Below are 15,593 nucleotides of genomic sequence, written 5' to 3' on the forward strand. Positions count from 1 at the left end.
TCAGGAGGAAATAAAAACTGGTTTTTTTAAACTAGTGACTTACTTCAAGAAGTTTTGCCATAACTTTGTTATTTATGAACGGATTTGAGTAAATAAAGTGTCACTTTCTCTGTTATAAAATGTTCTTGAATAAAAACATTTTTTTTTGTATAACATAATATTTAAATAAATCAACGGTTGCAAAGATATTAACAATTAAAATGCCTATAAATCTGCTACTTTATAATAGATTGAGAGGTCAGATTCATTATTTTTATACACGTAAACTTCTAGGTACCCTAACAGTATACAAAATTTCAACTCGATACGATAAACCATTCCTGAGAAATAAATTTTTATGTTAAAAATACAAAATAGAGATAGCTGGTAAATTAAGCGTTTTTGGACATAGCGTTTTTGGACATATGTTGATATACGGTCTTTTTTTGTTTCGATGTGGGGACCATCCACCGAATTCTTGAAACGGTTTTTTTATAAACGTACGAATGTGCTTATTAAATAACGAAACTAATGTTGAAAATATTTTATTTAAAATTTTTACATATTTAGTTATTATTCCCTTCAACATACACCCCCTTCTCTAGCCCTACAACACTCCATGCGAATTTTCCATTGTTCGAAACAATGCAAACAATGCTGGAAGTCTTCTTCTGTGAGCTCTTTCATGACGCGAGCCGCTTTTTCTTTCACAGCTTCAACGGTCAAAATCTTGTTCCTTTTAATGCAGATTTGACACCTTGGGGAACAAATAAGTCACATCGTGCCAACGTCAGGCGAATAAGGCGGATGGTCTAACATTGAGATGTTATACTTGGCTAAAATCGCCTTGACAGACAATGCAGTACGAGCCGGTGCGTTGTCCTGATGAAGAACCCTTGACTTGTTCTTCCACAATTTTTTTGTCGTTTTTTTCTTATTTTTTCACGGAGTTGAGCAAGGATTTTGAATAACGACAAGAGTAGTTAACCGACAGATCGGATTAGATTACCAATTTTTTCAATAATTTTAACCGTTTTTGACATGGAAGGGCGATCCGGGCGAACATCTTCAACGTCTTCTTGGCCATCTTGGAAACGCTTAAAACACTCAAAACCACGCGCACGTGATAAAAATTCATTGCTATATACTTTTTCTAATAAAAGAAGTTTCAGTAGCATTTTTTCCAAGTTTCATATGAAATATTACGACAATTTTTTGCTCTAATAAAACACTATCATTTTTTCAGCAAAACAAAAAAAAATAGATATTATTATCCAAACGAAGGCCACGGCCAGACTGATATGTCTACAAAATGGAGCGGCAACAGTCGAAAGAAAAGATTTTACGCTACACAGCTTTCGGTCGTACGAATTTGGAGCATGAGCAGGTTCTTCTGTAGCAGCATTAGTCTCGTTATTTAATAGCCACATTTCGTACATATGCACACTAATACCCTATATAAAAGTCATTAAAACTTAAATAGATTAATAAAAATAAAACCAACATAATTATCTATAATAAAGCAGATATTTATAAAATAAACTAGAAAACACTAGGAAAAATTTGATAAAAGCATGATAAAAAAAACATCAAGAGCAGTTGTAAGAGTACAAGCATGACAAAAAATTTAACTAGGTGGGTTATTTTAAATACATAAAAATACTTTTTTCTAAGATGTTAATATAATATAAGTCAATAACAAATTTAAATAAGTTATTATTGAAGATTTACACAATAAAATAAAGTAATGAGAATATAATAAATAATTAACTAAAATTTGGCAATGATAACTGGATCACAGAAATCATAAATTAATAAGTCATTTTAAAATTAACTTAGATTTAAATACAAAACCAAATAATCCAATATTATCAATGTATAATCAATTTTACAAAACGACTGAAAGGAGATAAATATTTTTTCCTACATTTTAATAATTAATTAATCTTCTTTTTTTAATTTTTAAAACGCTCATCTCTGAAATATACAAACTGTTACAAAAGCTGTTACACATGTAAAATAAAGCAGCGAGAATTATTTTCATTAAAATAATTATATAAAAGATGAAAGAAGTGTTAAAGAAAGATTAAAGACTATCGCAAAAACAAGAAATTAAAAAAAAAAGTACTGAAAACAAAATTTTATGGCAAAATTAATAACTTCATAAATCAACGAAAGGGTTATTTCAACAAACATTTTTCTATAAATTTTTTTATAAGGATTATATTTTCTATAAACTTATTAGTAACAATGATAATCGCTTTAATAACACTACAATACAGTCTTGACTAGATCTTTAGATCTATGATAATTATTATTGTGATTATATATAATAACAATAACTCTAAACATTTTTAAAACATGCACAATATTCAATAAAAGCAAACAACCTTCAAGGTTATATAGAAGGTTTTTGAACAAGGTTAGCAGAGTTTACTAATACAATTGTTAACCACATTTAAACGGTAAAAACTTTATTAATGTTTTTTAATATTAGAAAATCTACAAGATTTATACTAATATTTCAGACCGCAACAAAATCATGTCATATGAAATAAAAAGCATATTACACGTATACTGCTCTGTATACAGAATGTCCAACGAAGAATGGAGAAACTTACAGGAATGTTCTATTGGTGAAAATAATGAAAAAAGTTCATATAAACATAGGTCTGGAAAAACGCTTTATTTTCAAGTTACGGCTACCGAAATATTTCGCCCGAATTTTAGCTCTTTTAATAAAAAGAGCCCTACTGTAATTTTTGGGACACAAATTATAAATCTGGTGGTTTCTTATGTAATTTGAGCTGAGAAATAGAATAAAACAGCTCCCAGAACTGTAACTCCAGTAGTTTATAAGATATCCGAAGTAAAACCAAAGATTTGGTGTCAAAAAACAAGTTTTTTTAGGTTTGTGGTACAATAGCTTTATAAATGACTAATGCAGTAACAAAACTAGTAATTCCGAGAAAGTGAATGAAAATAAAACAAACAAAAAGTAAATAAAAACTTTTAAAAATCAGTTTTTTATTGAAGCAAAACAGACGAAAATACACAGAAATCATATTATTCTTCTGCACCTAATAAACGTTCTTTTTAAAAACAAAAACGGTAATTAATTAAAATAATTATAAAAGAAATAAAACAATATTTTAGCTCTGTATATTCAATAATTTATACAGGTAAAAGGAAACAATTACGTAAAAAAATAAATTAAAAAGTATGTTACTTTAGAAATATTTAAAAAAAATTATTGTGTAGGTTAGCAGCAATACTAACAGCTGATCCACAATGAAAACTGTGTACTTCGTTTCTCGAATCTGTTGTCATAAATAATCATAGAGATAAAGGAATCGTACTGTAAAAATGCCGCTTCAATTTTCTAATGAGGAATATGTCGATATAATTTTTGATTATGGATTTTCTAACGGAAATTCTGAAGCTGCTGACGACGTGAATATCAACAGAGATTTCCTAATGCAAAATCTTTTTCTTCGGTGTATCAGCATTTACGAACGAAACTGTCATATCCAACGTGTTTGTTTTCAGTTGAAAGACAAGTAAATTATCGTGTAATTCAGCATAGCCAGGCACTAGTACAAAGCCCACCGGGTTGGTCTAGTGGTGAACGCGTCTTCCCAAATCAGCTGATTTGGAAGTCGAGAGTTCCAGCGTTCAAGTCCTAGTAAAGCCAGTTATTTTTACACGGATTTGAATACTAGATCGTGGATACCGGTGTTCTTTGATGGTTGGGTTTCAATTAACCACACATCTCAGGAATGGTCGAACTGAGAATGTACAAGACTACACTTCATTTACACTCATACATATCATCCTCTGAAGAATTATCTAAACGGTAGTTACCGGAGGCTAAAACAGGAAAAAGAGAGAGGCACTAGTACAAGGCGAATTTCATGTCGCACTGGTTTGCCAAAAAAAAAAAGTGTGGCGTATCCTATGGAAGAAAATCTTTATCCTTTCCGCTTGCAGATGGTTCATACTTTGTCCCTAATAGATTACCACCAGCGGTTAAACCTGTGTCACTGGCTTCTAGACAACGCTGGTAACGTAAATTCAATTTTATTTACTAATGAAACCACTTTTACGAGAAACGGATCTTCAATTCTAAAATTAGCCATTTATGGAGCGAAGAAAATCCACATGGTACTATGGAAACTAGTTTTCAACAGAGATTTCACATTAACTTTGGTGTGGCATTATTTATAATAAAATTTTAGGGCAGTTTGTTTACAACGAAAACCTTTCGAGAGATGCATAAATTCATTTCTTGAAAAATAATTTGCCGGCTTTTTGGAAGATTGCGCCATTACAAACTACACTGCAAGTGATTTTTCAGCATGATCGCGCAATGCCAAATTTTTCTTTAGCAGTTAGAAATCATTTCAATGGTAATTTCCTAAACTGGATTTGACGCGGTGGACCGATGGATTGGTGACCACGATCATCTGACCTAACGCCATTAGATTACTTCATTTGAGACCGTATGAAAACGATATTATACAACAAAAAAAAGTTAATAGTTACTCATTAAAATACGAAGTGCTATTGAATTTATATGAAACGATCCTGAGATGATAAGGAACCCTTCTTTCTTTTTCCTGTTTAGCCTCCGGTAACTACAGTTTAGATAATTCTTCAGAGGATGAAATGTATGAGTGTAAATGAAGTGTAGTCTTGTACATTCTCAGTTCGACCATTCCTGAGATGTGTGGTTAATTGAAACCCAACCATCAAAGAACACCGGTATCCACGATCTAGTATTCAAATCCGTGTAAAAATAACTGGCTTTACTAGGACTTGAACGCTGGAACTCTCGACTTCCCAATCTGCTGATTTGGGAAGACGCGTTCAACACTAGACCAACCCGGTGGGTTGAGATGATACGGAAAACCACCGGAAATATTTTACGTCGGGCCGGGTGCCGTGTACATTGTGAAGGAGGGAATTTCGAACAATTGCTGTAACTGAGATCTTATTTGTCGTCTATTTTGCTTCAATAAAAAGCCGATTTTTAAAAGTGTTTATTTACTTTTATCGGCTATATTTACATTAATATTCTAGTAATTAAGTTCTCTACAAGTTTTGTTACTAAATCTTCCGCATTTATTAATCATTTACCAAAACTATTGAACTACAAACCTAAAAAAAAATTGTTTTTCGACACAGAATTTTGAATCTTACTTCAGATATGTTATAAACTATTAAACTTAAAGTTGTACGACCTGTTTTATTTTCCCAGCTCAAATTATAAAAGAAACCACCAACTTTACAACTTAATTCGGGTCCCAAAAATTACAGTAGGGCTTCTTTTTATTACAAGAGCTGAAATCAGGGCGAGATCTTTCGCTAACCCTAACTCGAAAACAAACCGTTTCCATACCTATGTTTATGTGAACTTTTTTTATTATTTTCACAACCAGAACGTGTCCTAAACGTTACTCCGTTTCTTTGTGGGAGAGTGTATGTATCTTTGTTTGATGAATTTTTTAGTATTATTTGAAGTATAAAATGCCCAATGACGGTAAAGCTTCTGTAACAATTTAATGGACCCGATTCATTCGTCAATATCGGTTGAAACACTCTTTTATTCATTTTATAACAAAATAAGCGGAATATATAATTAAAATTACTTTAAGTTTAGTTCCTTAAATTTTTTTTTGATAAAGTTTTAAATTTTTACATAAAAAACAATCAACTAAACAATATATGCAATAGATTAAATTATATTCGAATATTAAACATTTTTTCCAAATAAAGTGGCGGCAATGTATATATTTCATTATTTCCTACAGAAAGTGGTGCATAAGTACGTTGATAAATCAACTGTTCCAGCCCTTCTTATAGTTGACACATAAAAGCACCATCTGATATTCACGTGGTATTGATTAGTCAACATGTGTTCTCTGAAAGCAATGATGATTATTTATAAACAGAATCTATGATACGTTTTTATAAGATTGAAAGTCAAAATTTCCAGCAGAATTAAATATGGACATAATGAGAAAAATCAACATTAAATTTAAAAAATATATATAAATAAAAATTTATCACCTAAAAAAATGAAAACCATGTTATCACGTAATAAAATCTGTGAAATTGTATGAAAGTTAGGGAAGGCAATTGATCTTAACAATAATAGATAAAAGAAGAAGAAGAAAATAAAAAAGAAAATTGTACAAAAAGACTAGTGGTGTTTTGTGGCAAAATTAAAATACTACTACATAATAACTGTTTAAAAAACAAAATAGATAATAAGAATGTAAGTAACCCTAATTAAAATTAAATAACAAACACCAATTAAAACTAGTTTCATAAATGTCAGTCTATAAAAGAAAATTTAAACAAGTATAAACCTATGTACCTTAAATAGACAAGGATAACACGTTTATGTGATCATCACAATGCTGTGAAGATTACACAAACGTCTAGTTGCTATCTTACAGAATTATAAACTTTTGAACAAAAGGGCAGTTATAAGACCACAGATGAGCAACATGAAAATGCCATTTTTAGTACTGAATATCATTTCCATTTTGAAGAGTTAGCATGCTAAAATGCATGTACAGTACTTTCAGTTAAAAAGAAAACCAAACTCAATTAAGCCTGGTATAGGATGTTTTTTTGTAGGAGAATGGATATGCTACTTTTTTGTGATACTTGTCTAATGTAAAGTAATATACCAGGCAACCTTACATCAAATAAACATACAACCAGAAGACAACTTTAAATTACATAACATACAACACGCAAACAAAATATATATTTATAAATCTAAAGATTAAAATAATTCTTGGTACGTATGTATTACCGCCACCGCAGCTACAGCTTTATTTAAAAACAAAGTAGTCAATCGGATTTCGGTGGAAAATGAACAGTCTCTTTATTAATTTTAATAAATGGTTATTTATATTTATTTATTTTATAAATATAATTTAACCAAACAACCTACGATCGCTAACCTTGACTAATTAACACCGTAATTTTTTGAGTATTTATTTAATAAAATTTTTTAAATAAACTCAAAGAATTACGGTATTAATTAGTCAAGGTTAGCGAGCGAAGCGAGCGTAGGTTAAGTTTGGTTAAATTATATTTATAAAATAAATAAATATAAATAACCATTTCTTAAAATTAATAAAGAGACTGTTCATTTTCCACCGAAATCCGATTGATTGACTACTTTGTTTTTAAATACAGCTGTAGCTGCAGTGGCGTTAATACGTAAGTACCTAATTCTTTTTTTAATTTTAAAGTTAAAATAAAATTTAAACAGATTAAGATTGAAGTAAAAGGAAAACGGCCACATACTGTTAAGTAAAAATTAAGATAATAAAATACGGTTCTGCATGGTTAACGCGAAACAGATTAATTATGCAATTTAATAATGTTATTTATAATTAAATTTGTACAATCTATAATTCAGCTAGTTTCAGGCTAGAAATACAATAATTATGAATATATGATTTTCTGCTTCCTCTTTTTTCATTAAAAATATAATTCTGAACTTCTTTCAGAAAAGGAAGAGATTATTTGACCTGTACGCATTTTTAGTGTAAATCAAACTAAAGTTTTTGCAAAGTGGATTTTGTTGTTCTGTTTTCATTTTCTACAGGAAGGGTCTCTGATGGTCTTACAAAAAACTATCTTCAAGCAACACTGCAGTACTGTAATTAGGTTATTGTTGTTTTCATTGAGAAAGGAGAGTGATTTTTTTGGCTTTCATTAATTTCTTAAAGAAAGACAACAAATTTAAGCCCATATCGTTACCAATTTTTTACATTTAACTACTAAATAAAAACGCTAGCAAAAAAAAAAAAACAAAAAAGAAAACCAGTAAATAAAGTTTTAAACGATTGAACAAATAGCATCTTAACAGCAGACTACAATTATTTATTGAAATTAATTTTTTTCAAATACTACTTTTATGTCTGATATACATTTAGTAGTTTTGGAGAAACTATTGATTCTTCAGAACAAGGTTTTTTTAATCTTTAGTTAAGAAAATAATTAAAAATATTAAAATAATAGGTATTTTCTATCATCTAAGTGTCTAATATAAAATAAACTCATTTTATAAAATGTTAAATGGATACAAATACTCTTGACAATCTGTTAAAAAAATAAAAATAAATCTTTATTCCCAGCAATTTTTGTAGTTTACCTATAAACTCAGAATAATTATCAAATGTGGTGATCTGACATAATTAAGTATATGATAAAAAGTAAGGGATTCAAAACGAGGAGGGTGATGATGTTTATAAACCTAGTGTTACAACTGTCACATGTGGAGACAACAAAAACACTAACTCTGTTCCCCCAATACCATATGGTCTAATTTTTGTTTCATAAAAAAAACTTTATATTCTTTCATGAATTACGATTCAATGAATATAACATTTAATTTTGTCCTATAATTTCTCCAACTTATTTTTAATAAATATTTCAAGATTATACTATTTACAATAACCCCAGTATTGTTAACAACTGGTTTGTAATCCCATTATAACTTTACCAATTAGTCCTGAAAAAACCCTACTAATTGAGCTTTTGTCGACTAAAACAAAAAAACATGTAAATTCAAATTTTACATTAAGTAGATTTCAACAATGGGCCTGCAGAATTATGTATAGAAATTTGAACAAAAAGTTTATCGCAAGAGGTACAAACCATTAGAATCTTATCTATATCAAACATTCCTAATCGATTAGGTAAACAATGCTGATGTTTCAGGATAGTTCTCCTTCTCTCCAGGCTTCCATTTAACTCCTCTATACATGTTTTGTATTAGCGAAAATGACAGTCTATTAAACTTGTATGATAAGTAACTTGCAAATGACAACTCTGCCAGCAGGGCAGATTCTACCTTTTCTGGGGCTCCTAATTACGTAATCAAAAATTGTGTTAAAATATACATATATGATTATTTAATATCAATGTTAATACATTATAAGTGAGCTGTTCCGAGTAATTGTGTGCATTCAACATTACCATATCATAGTACTATTTTCCAGGTTTGACTATCTTCCCAGTACTGGGAACAAGCTACCATAAGTAATTTATTAAAAATTTACATTACAACACATATCTACAAATATATATTTGTTATATACAACAAATCTCTGTGAACTAGTGGGTTCAGACAGAATTAACAATGTTCATATGTGTCTGTAATACCTGCTTTATTATTTAACTGGTGATAATTTAATTTTCTATTAAATTATTTTTTTATTAAAATTCATTCATTAGAGTTCTATGCTATTATTTTCATAAATAGATTTAAGTTACATTTAATATTATTCTACTTAAATATAGTAGCAGGTGAGTTTATATGTACTGCAGAATTTACAACAAAAAAAACATATGTGATAAAATGTAAAACTGAATATAATATGCAAAAGTTGGAGCTATAAAATAAACAAGAAATAGATGTTAAGGTAATTAAATTTTACAAAGCAATGTTGAACTAATTACTGTACTGTATTTCCAAGTTAAAGGTACTGTGTAGTTAAAATTTATTTGTAATTATACAATACGTATAATTTTCAATGCCTACTGTACAAAAAAAAATCAGCTACAAGCATTTAGATTTAAATATCTGAATGCAAGAATTTTTAAGTGAATCAGCTGATAGGAAATATAGTATAGAACCCAGTGGAATACGGCCAGGGCTACTATTTTCCTATAAAGTAATACAGTTACACTAATTAGATAAATAAGGTGAGAAAATAATACGGATTTCATTCATAAAAATTAAATCAGTAATTATCTGATTAAGGAAGCAATGATGTAGATGATGGAAAATATCTATAATACTTGGACAAAAGCAATGAAGTATGAAAGAAGTAGTTTGAAAATTACACCATCCTGAATTTATCACCCAGAAACTTCTAACAGCCTTTCAGATGTTGGGCAGACATTTAAAGCATATATGTTTGGCGTGAGGTACACAAATATATTTAATGTATATATAAGAATATAAATGTATAACAGATCAAACCTAGAATTACAATAATAAAAACAATTAAATATCTTTTGGTACAAATTCTATCTGCTTGCATCCCCTATAATTGCAAATATTATTTACAACAATGTGGGTGATCTTCTAACAAAGCAATGCCTCTTTTATACTTTCTACATAAGAGTATTCCAGTTATTACATTTTTCATTATATTACTTAGAATATCTATAAATCATAGATCCAATGAAACTATCATTCTACGTACGAATGATTAAATATTAGCTTTAATAAAATCAGCTAATTACTGTCTAAAAATTAATTTTGTTATTTACAGGAGTTAATTTTACAAAACAATATAATAATACAGAAATTAACAATTCATATTGTAAAATAATGCTACTACTTATTGGTTCACATTTATTATATACTAATACAAAATGCTTTATAATAGCAGAAAAATGATGGGAGGAAGCCCAAGACAAATCAGTAATTAAATATTAATTTTCTATAGATTTGATGACTGCTTAGCCACCAAAATATAAAAGTTAAGGTGGACACAAAACATCAACAAGGATTGCAGTACCTTCAACACCAATTCAGTAAAGTTGTATTGAATGTGCAAAGATTTCTGAAATGTTAAATGAATCACTCAATAAGTAATATAAACCTACTAAGTTTTTCTAGTGTTGTTTCATTATATAAGCAGTATTTCAATTTTTTTACTGAAACATTAAGCAAGTTATAATAAAAACAAAATATTTAGTAAATGAATTCATAAATAATTTATTTAATAGTTCTGATAGAATAAAAATAAGAAGCACTTCATTTTGTTTCATTACTTTACATAGCCTGTTGCTCACTTCAACTAATAAATTATAAAGACCTCTTCCTCAGATAATTCTTATTTGGATATCTAAATTATGGAACTTTATGTTAATCAGGATCTCTACGACATCCATATTTTCAAATTTAATACAATGAGAGGTTTTATAATTTAGCTAGGGAAATGAACATCATCCAAAATTATAAAACATACAGCAATAGCCCACAATTGTCTTTTCTATGGTATGCTAAGTATACCATCACTATTAAAATAAAATTGTTCATTTTTACTTATTAATACTAAGTTAATAAAATATTTATTTTATGTTACTTAAAGCATATACATCTTTCTATATCAATTCCATAAAAAAAATATAACATGAAAATTCAAATTAAAAAAAAAAAAATATTTACAGAAATACAAATAAATTCATTAGTTACTGTCACATTAAAATCATTATGTTGGTTGCTGGACATTAAATTACATTTTGATAAAAATTCTCATAAAAGAATTACCTTATCTGACTGTTACATCACATGTTATTCCAGGCTTAATTAATAAGGACAACTCTATAATATAATACACAAATTTTTTTTACAATATGTAAATTTATTTTTACTGGGCGCACAACGAATATCTTCATCACCACCCAGATACGATATTTATATAGTAAACATATAAATATTTAAAAGAAAGAATTAAAGAACTAAATAACAGTAATATAAAAGCACAGCATAAATGGAAAGAACCCATAACATATGTTAAAAACAAAATAAAATCACAGCGAATACAACTTAAAAAAACAAAATTAACATGCTTTTTGGGTTTAGGTAGAGACCATCCTGGCCAACAGGTATATTCTATTAGTGTCTTACATTTGCATAGTATAAATGCAATTCAATAATTTATTGGTCTTTATATCATAACCCTTGCAAGCAAAAAATTTCAAATTGTGTTGAGTGCTACTTTTTTATTATCACCAAATTAAATGGTAACAAAGAATTCTGGTTATAATTCAGGGATATAAATTGCTACACTTAGGCTATAAAGATGCTCCTCATATTATTCAAAATAATGTGTTATCAAAATAGCATTGAACTTTGAACATTGAACTAAAGGACAGGAGAAATTCTCCACCCCAATATTTCCTAGACAATATAACATGAAACTGACAAACCGGTCCAATTTTAAAATCAGAGCCTGGTTTATGTGCACTAGAAATATGCTCAAAAAAAACTTCAAGCATTACAATTTACTGAATAAATTTATGAGAGGTGCTTCCATGCTTAAGGAAACTGTTCGGTATTAATAACTAACAAAGAATACTCTTCATAATTAACTAATTGTAATTGTTGTTAATGTTTCTCTCATAGAATTTGGACATCAGCTGAAAAATGAACACAAAGATAAAGAAAGGGCCCAACAAGATGTTGTAGTATAATATTGTTTTGACTGATGTCAGACAAGATGTTACTGCAAAGCTTTTAACACTCCCAATCCCACATCAATCCCACACATTGATGATTCACAAATGAATGAGCAACATGAAGTGGTATTCACTTAGTGTCAACGGCGAGTTTTAACAAATGCACTGAAAGGAATTCAAAATTGTAAACCAAAAAGCACAAAAACTTTCATGTTATGAATATGTGCAAAATGGTATTAACGTATTGAACTATGTTAAATATGAGTTTATAGCAAAGCAATTAAACAATTTGTATGGGATAAGTTCAATATTATTACGCTATTGGATAAAAATTCTGACAATTTAGTTAAAATAGTTCAAAGGATTTAATGGGAATTGTTTCTTGATTATTATTTATAACCCATATCTTTAAAACAAACTATATTAACAATCACATGTTAAGGTGTCAATAACAGTTTGAGACTGGTATGCTTATCCATCCATAAAATATTTTCCAAGTAACATATACCACCAACATAATGTATTTTATTTTTTCTTTAAGTAAGAGTTCTGTGTTAGTGTAGTGAATTTATATTATTCTTAGTTCTTCATAAAACTGCAGTTCATGTTTTTGGAGAGGTATGATGTTCAGAATTACATTTAAAAAGATTAAAATTTAATAAAATATTTAAAAAAATATACTATGACATTACTTTTTTATGGCTGTAGAAATACATTTTAAACCTGAACTTTATTTTAGCAAGATTCCTTAAAAAACAAAGGAAATGGTTTACGTTTAAGTTACACGGGACTTATTTTTATGTAACACAATGAAAAGTTATATATACTTCATTTAAGTGTTACTAAACTTAGAAATTAGATCTACATTAATTTATTTTTTTAAACTAATAAAGTTAATATATGAGAAACAGGATGATATCACTATTATTATAAATTGCAACAAAACTACTGGAAACAATAGATTTAAACAAGTAAAATTTACAGTACTATAGTAAAAGTCATGTGCTAACCACATCAGACTATTTTTTTTTTTTAAACTGTATTGTTATAAGTGTTTGCACTATCTTGAAAATATTAATAATTTTAATAAAACCATTAAATTAGTTTACATTAACTAAGAGAGGTAATACAAAAAAGCATGGATTTCTATAATACCCAAACTAACCTGAAGAGAATAACTGCACGATATGGAAACAAAAGAACACATAATACACATGGTTTTAAATCTTAATAGAACTGTCATGAATAAGTTTCATAAATAACATGCCAAACAAATTTCAGTATTGCCCAAATATTTGGTACATATTATGTTAAAAATCATACAATTCATTAATAAACCAATAAAAGTGGATACAGATATGTAGGTATAAATTTAAAAAAAATTGTTTTCCAAAATTTTAATTACAGTAACATTAAATAAAACCTACAAATAATAATTTTCAACAAAAATTAAGTACAAACTAATACATTTATACTGAAATATAATTAAAACTGGTTACTAAACAGCTTTGAATTTAAGAAATTATTTCACATAAAAAAGAACTAGCAAAAATAATCACTTGAATTTTGCCAAAAATATTAAAAAACAGACTTTGTAAATACTGTGTGAAACTGTTGTCAAATATTTTGTAGTGTTATAAAAATAAACTAAGATAAATAATAAATCTTAATAATCTTCATAAACATCAAAAAGCTAGTTCACATCTAAATTGTTATATGAAAACCTTTTTGAGAATAGATTTCATATTAACATGATGGCAAAAAATGATATTTAATATGACACAGAAACAGTACTTAATTAGTTTTTTCTGCATATAATACATTTTTAAATTAAGTAACTGCTTTTATAAATTTAATTTTAATTATTAGCTGCACTTATTAATGTAAAAATTGAATTTTTAATATATTGCCCAATTAACTCAAATACTACATAGAATTTTCTTAAATACTAACATGAAAATTTAATAATGGTATTAGAACGAATTTAAAGTCAATTACAACTGCAAAATAACCTTCCCAGGATGCAGGGCGAGATGTGTGTATGCACGCGTGCGCTTGGAGACCGTATAGAGTATTTTTAAAATGAAAACCTCGCAAAAAAAATTCATAAATCAAATTCATTAAAAATTCTAAATTAGTTGAAATATTGTGTGCGATCATAAAGCTTTGTGAACTATTTTCACAAAGCAGACAAAATAACCGAAAATAATTGTTTAAAAAATATTTATATTTACGAGTTTTAAATTGTCACTTAACTCTAAATCTATCATATTTTTCTACATACACGACACTCACATAAGAGCATAAGATTACCTAACTTGCGCAGGTAATCGGGCTAAGACAGAGGTATTCGTACGTACAGCATTCAGTATGTTATAGTCAGAACAATAATGGATATTGACCAGGTAACGGATCAATATTCATCTCGATACATATTACTTTTAAAATAGAAAAATACTTTATATCAGATGAAAGTAGTATTCACAGGAAGTAATATAATTCGAATAAAAGTTTCAGAAATTAATTGTATCAGTTGAGAACACTATGTTAGGTTATCTTCTAAGTAAAAGTCACTTCGTGACAACGACAACGTATAAATTATATTTCAAACAGAATGATACTTGCCTGGTTCTAATATTTCCATTTACTCCGAAGAAACACTATAATTTTTTAAATTATTCACATCACACATAAACAAAAATATAAACGTTAAATTTAACAAACACAAAGCAAACAAGAGAAAACACATCCGAACAAGAATATGTACATACTCGACTTAACAACTAAAACTTCACTACACTTTTGCCTTTCGCCTTCTCTCACCTGGGTCGAACCAAGACCAATTCAACTGAAGATAGCGCTGCGATCGCAATATATGACGTCGCTAGCGCTATGAATTTTAAAGTAACCTTCAAATTAAGAACAAGAACTTTTTCCTCTAGTGGGCGTTCCAAACCTTCAGCAATTTTCAATCGTGTAACTTTCGATAATGAAAGAGAAATTAATAAAATAATTATGTTAAAATAGAGAAATTTATTCTTCCACAAATGAACCGCTAACCTCAAATAACATGTCAAACACGTTTACCTCCCCGCAAAAATTAAATATTTATGAATAAATTCATTTTTCATGAATGAAATATTTATTGTTTAATATTAAAATATACAATTGTAAATAAAATTATCAATATTAACAGTTTAAGATTCTGACGTTGTTTATGAAACTTACTATGCTGTAAATTTAATTGTAAAAGTAAGTATATATATATATATATATATATATATATATATATATATACATATACACATCTATATGTATAATAGGAATATATATACCTATATTCTACATAGATTTTTTTCTGCTTGCATGGTTGAAATAACATCATG

At 28.2% G+C, this 15,593-nt stretch overlaps 1 protein-coding gene across 3 annotated transcripts in view; it reads right to left on the reverse strand.

Annotated features, from left to right (window-relative positions):
• The window catches only part of Kat60 (katanin p60), a 140,995-nt gene that overhangs the window by 57,285 nt on the left and 68,117 nt on the right, over positions 1–15,593 (reverse strand). Inside the window, exon 1 of one of the 3 annotated variants that reach the window (XM_075372203.1) lies at positions 14,833–15,035. The exons of the other annotated variants lie outside the window; for them this stretch is intronic. Within the exon in view, the coding sequence (XP_075228318.1) occupies positions 14,833–14,851 (19 nt within the window). The 5' untranslated portion in view covers positions 14,852–15,035. Of the gene's footprint in view, positions 1–14,832; positions 15,036–15,593 lie in introns of those variants that run through there. 3 annotated transcript variants of the gene reach the window in all.

This window comes from Lycorma delicatula, chromosome 7 (genome assembly GCF_047948215.1).
Source record: "Lycorma delicatula isolate Av1 chromosome 7, ASM4794821v1, whole genome shotgun sequence".
In the NCBI taxonomy this organism is placed as follows: domain Eukaryota; kingdom Metazoa; phylum Arthropoda; class Insecta; order Hemiptera; family Fulgoridae; genus Lycorma; species Lycorma delicatula.